This window comes from Rattus norvegicus, chromosome 4 (genome assembly GCF_021556685.1).
Source record: "Rattus norvegicus strain SHRSP/BbbUtx chromosome 4, alternate assembly SHRSP_T2T, whole genome shotgun sequence".
NCBI classification, from domain to species: Eukaryota; Metazoa; Chordata; class Mammalia; order Rodentia; family Muridae; genus Rattus; species Rattus norvegicus.
In genome coordinates, this window is record NC_141537.1 from 5,932,836 (window position 1) to 5,942,378 (window position 9,543).

Consider the following 9,543-nt stretch of genomic DNA (forward strand, 5'->3'; position numbering starts at 1 on the left):
GGGAGGAGAGGCCTTTGGTCCTGTCAAGGCTCGATGCCCCAGTACAGGGAAATGTCAGGGTGGAGAGGTGGAAGGGAGTGGGTGGGTAGAAGCGGAGGGGGGGTTAGGGGGGAGTGAGAGGGTGGGGGACTAGGGGATGAGGTTGGGATATCAGGTTTCTGGATGGGAAATCGAGAAATGGGATAACATTTAAAATGTAAATAAAACAGAATTTAAAAAATACATCACAAAGATTTTTTTTTAAAAAATTTAAATTAGCAATTCATTGAGGTAAACTTATATATTGCAAGAAACCATCTGGCTAGGTAAGAGAATATTCATATCAAATAGATTTTTATATTATCTTTTCAAAACTATAACATAATATTTCAAGTGACACTTCATAAAAAGTATAAATATCAATCATAAATTAACTTATAGTTTACTTATTTAAATTATCAATAAATTAAAAATAATTAAAATAGTGTTTCAACATTCATATTGCCAGTTCTTCGTAGAGAACAACATAATTTAGATACCCATCGACAGGATATATTTTCTGACCACAGTGAGGAATGTCCACAAACTGATATGCTTAGGCATAGCACACTAGGTTTGCCGAGTAGACCTCATAGTGACCTTTAGAAATTCTTCAAGTGCTTTCAAGATGAGTTGGATGGTCTTGGTCCTTAGCCACTCCTTCTGTGACTCTAACTTCTCCATTAGGAGAGCATTGGAAGTTGGGGTAGGAAGGACTATTTTATATGAGTCTTTTATCTAAAGGAGGAAAAAAGAAAGACTGGTTAAGTATTGCACAATTTTTTCCTTGTGGAGTGCTCTGGGCTATGGGAAGTTCTAATTTAGAATGAATGAGATTAACTAGGTCAATCTGCTTTGACTCACCCAAGTTAGAGGAGGTAGGTACTTTTGCTCCAAGCTTACCGTGAGAGAAACCCATGCTTAACAACTCCATTCTTTTTTTTTCAAGGAGATTAGTATTAGTTTTCCAATAGCAACAGAATCCTAACTTTGCTGTTCTGTCTGCCACTAGAGAATAAGCATCCAAAGCACCATCTTATTCATCTGTTATCCAAATATCCATGTTAACATACAGTATTGCTACCAGATAACAGAAGAGGGATCTAAATCAAATGCATTCCTTCACCTTTTCCATTCAGACTTTGTTGAGAGTTTCTTGGTGTGGTAGCATGAAGAATGATGGAAACACTCTACCGTGGACCCACTGGCATGGGGACTAACAGGAAGGCTTGCCCCATGACTTAGGAGCCTGAATAAAATAGCAGGGCCATAAACAAGCAGCTGTTTACAAAAATGAATCTCAGTTCCCTTCCTAGACCTTCTAAGTCAGACTCTGCTGGAACAAGACCCTGGGTGGTTTCTGTGCACATTAAACTGGAAAATGCCCTGGTTTGAGGCAAGAAACTACAAGTGGCAGAAGCAGCCTTAGCATGAGGGTTCTATTCCAGGCCCTCTTATCGCATCTGGCTTGACTCATCCACACTCTGAGCCATCAGTCCTCCATATCTACTATTTAATGGCTAGTGGTAGCCAGAAGCCCTTGATCCCTTCCTTTCCTGACATTTTAGCTTTTGGCTACTTCTCTGCATTAGGTCTGTGGTAACAAAAATGTCACTTGCCAGGGATTAAATATTAAAGTCACTTTTGTGCTCTATGTTCTCATAATGGATGACTGTGTAAGGTTGGATATGCTTCCTTTTGTCTGTTAAGGCTTTCTTATCTCTTAAGCAATTAATAACATTCTATTTAATACAGTTTAAAGCAAGTATTGACAGTCTTTGCAAAAGAGAGGCCCAAACAAAACCCCAAAGTAAAACAAAGCAAGGCCTTACAGTCAAAGAACTGTTGCTCAGACTCTCCCTTTTGAGCAGCTATCTGGAAAAAGTGCTGCTACCCTGAGATGCTGGGTGTTTTCTCCTAGCACCTCTTCCCTACACTGCATGAGAGATGGGGACGCACTCACCTCTTGTTTGAAGATATGAACTAGGGTTTCAGTATTGCTCTGAATGACTCTGGCTTTGTCTTTCTTGTTATCTTGTAAGTTGTTCTTCACAAACTCCAGGTAGAAACGGAACTCCAGAAGACCAGAGCAGATTTTCAATAGGCAAATTTCCTATAAGTAAAATGGAAGGAGATATCAGTTCTTTCTAGGAGATAGACTCAATTTGAGAATAAGATTCCTGCTGTTCAGCATTTTCTACAGAATTGGGCAATAGGCAGCATCAGCTGACCTCCTTTAATTATCTGGACAAGTAGAGAAAGGCACCACTTAATATTTCCCCCTGGGTCCCAGAGTATGATAGTGAGAATCTACTTCTGACCCGACTCCTTGCCTTCTACCCACCAGTGCACTTCCTGTACTCTTGTTCTTATCTGGGCTGACCTGAGACCTGCTTTTAAGAAATAAGAAACCCATGCAGATTATATCACTGGCTGGAAGGAGAGGGGTATGAAGAGTGTCCTCAGTAGGGAGAGTAGGCCTGAATCCTTCCAGGGGCAACCAGAGAAGAGAATGGCTCATAAACTACTGTACTAGACATGAACTAGCTAAACTTGCTAAACATTTAACAGTGTAGTGGGACTTTACCTGTTCAAAGAAATTGCTTTTTAATTAAAGCTGTAAGTTACTTTCCTCAAGACATTTACATAACATTTTTTATAACTACTCTTTCATTTTTTTAGAGAAAAAAAATGTTTTTTAATCATCTAACACCTCAAAGCCAAGAGGAGAACAAAGACTTGAAACATTTGGCTCCTGATGGACGTAGATTGAGTGATGTAAACTTTCCCTCACCCTAGCAGCCACTGAGGTGCCTCTCAATCTCCTTTTGTATGCAAGCTCCTGTAGGCCAGTTACATCCAAGTGGTGTTGGATGTACTTCCCCATCTTTGTTACCTGACTGAGACTGTATATATGCAGGTATCAATGCAAGAGAGAACATTGGCTGAAGAATTGCTGGAAGTAAATGTGACAAGTTCCTACCTGGTTATATCCAGTTTGGAAGCATCCATCATTTCTTTGTATTTCTGGAAGTTTCAGATTGTTTTCTGACAGTGCATCATCGCTGTTCATACAATCAGAATTGCCATTGCACAACTGCAAAAGATTACCAGAATGAGCACTTAAGTACTCCTACAACAAACACCACTAGAGGGCCAAGTCATGCTCTTCCATAGCCAGGACACATTAAGAAAAGGGAAGCTACACCTTCTTAGAACCTTACTAAGCAGCCCAATAAATAAAAAGGGTCCCTTAGGCTCAGTCCCAGGCTCTCTTTTGACTACAAGCTTTGTACTCTTACTTAGGTATTGCCTATGTTTAAATAAAGACTTATTGAAGTCCCTCTTATACATTTATTTCAACGATTCGATGATAAAACTGCCCAGCATAGAGTAGGAGCTTAGTAAAGGACAGAAATTGTGATGATATTTTGGGGCAAATAAATTTAAGTCAGAGAATATTCCATCTGGAAGGGTCTGTGCCATCATCTCTAACTCCATAATTAGAGTACTAAATAAATTGGGAATCTTCCCAAGATTAAAAAGTTGATTCTACACACCCAGACCTAGAGAATAGGCTATTAATCTTGACTGTGTTTTTTTTTTCTTTCTGTCAAGCGGAGTCAAAATACTTTGCATTTAAAGATGTGAGATATTTTAATCTAGGTAGGGTTGGTTGGTTGGTTGGTTGGTTGGTTGGTTTTGGGTTTTTTGTTTTCTTATTTTGTTTTGTTTTTGAGAAAGGATCTCCCAATGTAGTCCTGGGTATCCTGGAACTCAATATGTAGACTGAGCTTTCCTCTAACTCACAAAAATCTTCCTGCTTGTGCCTCCCAAGTGCTGGGAGGTATCCACCATTATGCCCAGCCTTATCTATTTTTTTTTATGTTAGTACTTTATTAGGCTCTATACAATATGCATCTTAGCTGGGCTGACCCTGGAGCATCCTGATTACACACACACACACACACACACACACACACACACACACACACACACACACACAGCTTACTACATTCAGCCAAAAAGCACTTTCTGGTCCTTGTAGAGTTCAAAGGACAAATGAAGGCCAAGAGATCTTACTCTTTGATAAAGAAAAAGGAATCCCTACCCAAGAAACAACAACTAAATTGGAACTGAGAATGGTCCACTGTGAATTTTCTAGAAATGCAGTTCACATTCTGTATCTTCCAGACAGGGAAGGAACCACACACACACAACTCCCACCCAAAACCAGCAAAGAGAAGAGAGAGAGAGAATACAAGTCTAGTCTGATCTTTAGCTTCAAATCCAAAGGGCTCTAGAACCCAGCAGAGAATTCCCAATTCAGGAGCAAAGAGAATGAATGGATGCCCACATTGGGCCGTCATCACTTTCACAGCCTACCCACCTCTTTTCTCATTTCCAAGATCTCCCTGAGAACATATGTAATTAAGCCTCCGACTTGTGAAGTGGTATATACTGGTCTGTTGTGGGTGGTATCCTCTGTGAAGTCTCCTCTCCGGACTTGTGAAGTAGGGAAGGCAGTGGCTGTCAACAACATCAGTCCCAAGAAGGCAACTGGCTGGAAGTCTCCTGCGTGGAGGAAAGGGAAAGAAGCAAATGAGAAAATAGCCCAGCTGGGCGCCTGATGCTGGCTGCTGGCTGCTAGCCAACCCACTTGGCTGGCTCCCTGCCTCACACTCCTCTCACAGTCTCAATAGCTCCGCCAGAGGGCGAGAAACTGCCTTCACTTACTTGCGGAGAGAAACTTCATAGCTGTTCCTGAAGGGCAGATGGAGTTGACTTTCGTTCCTGGTGGGCTCGAGACAGAATGAGCTACAGACATCCCCAGTCTCATATTTATTGGGAGTCGACTCTCTACTTTTGAGACTCATGGGAAAATCCCACATTTGATAAAAATCTTTGTTGGAGGGTGGGGGTGGGGCCAGAGTGGGTGGGGCTGATTGGAAACCTTATTAAGATTGCACAATGTGACGTCATTTAGCATCCAAAGAATCACAGCTAGGAGGGGGAAAGTGTGTTTAAGTCATCCTTGAGGCTATCCTTAAGAAGCCTGATCACTCTTTTTCTTTCTTTAAAAGTGACTCAGCACTTGAGCACTTGATAGGGGGAAAAACTGAAATGCACAATGTTTTATAAGGAGAAAGTGAAGCTAAAGCTGATGTTATTTAAACACATGTGCGCACACACAAACACTCATGAATTAATAAGAGGCCAGGATTTACTCTTCTAATTTTTTCATGTCTGTGAGAATCTAAAGATGTTCTGACCTAAGTTTCTTCAGATCATACAAAGACACACACTCCCACTCCCACTCCACCCCCAGCACCTGACCTGGAGTCACACAGACAGTAGTGATGCCTGCTGCATATTGCTTGTTCTTCCTGCATGTTATCAGGACCAGCTGCTTCTAATGGTTTGTTCACCTCCAAATTTTGTGCAGTTGTTTCCAGGAGTTGCCAGGTGGGCTACTATGGAGTGAAGAACAGAAATATCTTCTGTCATCAAGCACTCCTGGTTTCCTCTCAAGTCCAAGTCCACTTTCTGATTTCTCCCTAGTGGTCTCTTGGCCATCTTACTAGTAAGACTTTTAGTTTCTGTAATAGAGTTGCCTTATTTGTTAGTGCTGATCCCACTGCTGCCAGAACATCCCCAAAACATTTCCAGGTCATGCAAGGAGACTTGAAGGTTTGTTGCAGTCCTTACGTTTATTCAGGGTTTACAGCAAAGAAGGACCTCGTTGTATCGTAGCTAGATGTTTGAAGCTCCCTTTAACTGGGTGACAGGATTTGAATCTAAAGGTGGCATGTCTCACTCAGAATGACCCTTCTAATGTCCGAGACTTCTAGGCTGGGTCAAGCTTAAACAGACTTCTTCCCTTTGTTCAATTTATTTTACAGATTAGTCCCTGGTTTTCTGTCCACCTGTCTCCAGATACCTAGATAGCACTCAAAATGATTACAGGCTGAAAGTAGGCTCTGTATATAAACCCAAAACTATTTACAAATCAGACTCTTAGCATCGAAATCAGTTTCTTCACTTTGCAGATTGCCTTAAGACTCTGAAAGCAATGACTGTTGCTGGGACAGTTAAAATATGGGTGGACTCTTGTTTGTGTACATAAACGAGAAACTGCCTATTGAAGAAGTGAGGTTTCCCATTCTTTCACTGTGTGAGGCACTAGTCCTCACATAGGTTCTAGGGGATTGTAGTTGAAAATGGAAATGGGGGAGAGAAAGCAGGATGGTTTTACTTTTAGTGCCCTTGGACCTTAAAATGGCAGCTGAAATAGCCTGGAACTCAGTATGTCTCTACTTCCCCTACTCCCTGCCATGTGTTCTCTCAGGTCTCTAAGGTATAGAGTTTCTTTTCTCCACTTAACAATTTTTAAATGACTCAATAAGCTTGACTGTTAGACTAACTACAACATTCAAATTTCTGTTTTCAATTTTTAAAAAAATGCTCTTTAAGTAGGAGGCATGCATCCATGATAAAATGTTCAAACAAGACAACAGAGGAAAGTAATGGTCCTACAAGTGGTGCCTAAACCCCAGTAGTTTCGGTGGAACTCTTGTCAGCTTCATCTGGAAGAGGTTTTCTCAGCTCATATATTTATACATATACATTTCACACATATATGTGTGTAAAATGCATGTTTATACATAGAGATACACACTGTATGTTAATGGTCTGGATGATGTCTATATCGCTTTTCATGGAGGTGGGGGGTGGGGGCAGGGTACATGTGGAGACGATAGCCTTTTGAGTAATAATTTGGGTTAGAAGTCCAATGCCACCATTTGCTAGCTGTTTATTAGTGGCTAAATTAGCCCAAGATCTGTGTTCTTGTTTATTTACTCTTTAACAGGAAAATAATACTAGGTCATCATACAGAGCTGCCGTAAAGATAACTAAGAAAGAGTAAGCACCAACTCTACTATTTTTAAGAGCTGGAACTTCTCCCTCAGGGAGCTTTTCTGGCATAACTATCAGTTCACCTGGGACCTTGCTTGTGAAGTTACTATGGAGAACAACCAGCTTACTGTACCAAGGATGAAGTTAGTCTCTGAACCATTTTATCCCTAAAGAAATGAGATTGGTGGTGCTATTGAAAATTCATTATGAGGAGCTGAACAGATGACTTGGACGTTAAGGTCATCTATTGCTCTTTCAAGAGGATGTGGGTTCAGTTTCTACATCGTGGTTCTAAATCATCTGTAACTCTTGTTCCTGGGTATCTGATGCCCTCTTATAGCCTCAGTTGGCACTGAATATACGTGACGCACATTCACACACGCAGACAAAGCCATACTCAAACTAGGTCCCTTACTCACTAATTAGCCAGCTGTGCTTTACTCCTAGACTTTTCCCAAAGTATTCTGCTAAGTTTTTTTTATAGGAGAATTAACAGTCTATACATATCATCATCCTTCAAGTTTCTGAGCATAATTCTCAAGCATAAATGGCCTTGACAACCCCAGAGCTTAAGTTTCTAGTATTCAAGGTTTGGAAGGCAGGGTGATTCTGTCTTGTTCCTTTGTATGTATGTCACCAGCATGGATCTTTATTAGCACCACTGCCTTTGATTGGCATTTGTTTATGGGAGAAAAACACTCTTCTTAAACCAAAATATTACCACAGTAACTCTAAACTCTAAACTCTAAACTCTATCTACCATTATACATTCTTTTCTCTGTATCTTGACAGGTTTCCCATTTGAAGAATTCCTTGTAAATATGTATGTGTGGTGAGTGTGTGTGTGTGTGTGTGTGTGTGTGTGTGTGTGTGTGTGTAGATACTTTTTTCTGCTGTTTTAAGTTCACAGCAAAACTTGAGGCAAAAATTTCCTGAGTTGCACTTACTTGCCCCCAAATCTCATCCATATTTTAGTATCTATTAATAAACAAGAAAGGCTAGTATACATTGTCATTACTAACTAAAAATTCGGGGACTTCAGCATTGCTGAGATCAAGAGATGAAGGTGAGAATATGTGTATGAGGAAGAAAAGGAAATTCTCTTCTTTTGTATGGGGCTGACTGTGTCCCTCTGAATTTCTACTCACATATACTTTTCTATGTGTTGATGAATTCCAGAGTTCATTAGCACATTTCAGGTAAGTGGAAGAAAGACATTTACATCTCTAAAAGAGAAATGTTTTCCGCACTCTCGGGTTGGGGTATGTACTCTTTGGCTGGGGTTGGAGATGAGCGCATCTGCAATTTAACTAAAAGGAGTATCTCAAAGAGAAAAGAGAAGTTACTGGTACTAGGGAACTTGCAGTTGCTTTTAGAACTAGTTTCATTTGTCACCAAGACAGAAGGTGTTTGCAAAGTGAAACAATGGATAATTTAACAGCTTCTTCTGGGAGAGAGGCTCTTGGAAATGTCTTGTACTGAGAAAACATATTGTTGTTATTTTGGAGAGAGAATATTAGGAAGAAGGGTGTTGTGTCTATTTGGAAGGCACTGGCTGATTTTAAAGGACAGCCAGGCTAATTGCCCTAAGCTCTTGACAGCTGCCAGACAGTTCAGTTTCAGTTCTGGCCTTAAAGCCTTAGTGTTGCCCCAGTCCCACTGTAGTTCCTAGCAACTTGTTGACGCAGCCTTAGATTTTCCAACCTAGATCTCCTAACGCTAAGCTAAATGCAAATCTACCCTATGATTTCATCTCTTCTTTGCCCTTGTTATTTTGCTATGCATGGAGATCCCTTATCCGTAGAAAACTAGAAAATCCCAGGCACTTTAGGACTGGTCCTATGAATAGCAAGGAACAGCCAGCCCCCTGCCTAGGTGCCTGCTATACCTTTCTGTCTTATCTTAATGAGAGTGCTCTGATCCCAACATGTTAATAAGCTGGCCTCTCTGAAGCTGGATGGTGATAAAAAAATCACTTTGTGATCCTGGCCTCCCTAGTCCAGGAAGATCCCTCAGGCTGAGTTTCTGTGCTTGCTTCTCTCTGTAGGGTTGATTTTCAGTGGCTGCTACTTGTGCTTCAAAATTAGGAAACCTCAGCTAAGAGAAACCAGTTCACTTATTCTGGTAAGTCACTTAAACCACCTTTGGCTTCTCCAAAGATCTCAGTTCTCTGAGCTCAGAGTCATGGGCAGAAACTAAGCATACAAAGTATCAACTTTCCCTCAAAATTAAGGTACTAGGAACAATTTAAAAGTATCATATGTTGTGTCAAAACCAGGGGATTCTTTTGACCTGGCTGTGATGTATTTTACCTCCTTTCCTTGCCCTTTTTATCAGTTATTTGCTAACAAGAGAATGTCTTAGTTCCTCTGAATAAAGTTTCTGCTGTATTCTTGCAAGCTGGACTCATGAAGGTAGGAAAGGCCTAATCTTCATAGTGAACCATTTCCACAAAATATTTTGGATGTGTGAAGCACTTTCCATGTCAGAGATACTAGGTCTTGTTGCTGCGAAGGAGATCAACCTGGATTGATTTAAAGTGATCTAGTGATATAGAAGAATCCTGGTAAGCAAGTTAAGGCCAAAAAAAAAAAAATTACAGGTGAT

General features: G+C 40.7%; 1 protein-coding gene across 1 annotated transcript; it reads right to left on the reverse strand.

Annotated features, from left to right (window-relative positions):
• Nucleotides 1-243: 243 nt before the first annotated feature.
• Nucleotides 244-4,838, reverse strand: Il6 (interleukin 6). The gene is made up of 5 exons (NM_012589.2): nucleotides 4,756-4,838; nucleotides 4,409-4,593; nucleotides 3,002-3,115; nucleotides 1,982-2,131; nucleotides 244-756 (listed from the first exon to the last, which is right to left on the reverse strand). The coding sequence occupies exons 1-5, from the start codon at nucleotides 4,772-4,774 to the stop codon at nucleotides 589-591; spliced, it is 636 nt and encodes a 211-aa protein (NP_036721.1). The 5' UTR covers nucleotides 4,775-4,838; the 3' UTR covers nucleotides 244-588.
• Nucleotides 4,839-9,543: the final 4,705 nt, after the last annotated feature.

Excerpts from the sequence above, each read along its gene's own strand:
- Il6 (NM_012589.2), bottom strand. Across the intron at positions 2,132-3,001 it reads TCCAAACTGGATATAACCAG|GAAATTTGCCTATTGAAAAT; the intron begins GTAGGAACTTGT and ends TTTTACTTATAG. Across the intron at positions 757-1,981 it reads TTCATATCTTCAAACAAGAG|ATAAAAGACTCATATAAAAT; the intron begins GTGAGTGCGTCC and ends TTCCTCCTTTAG.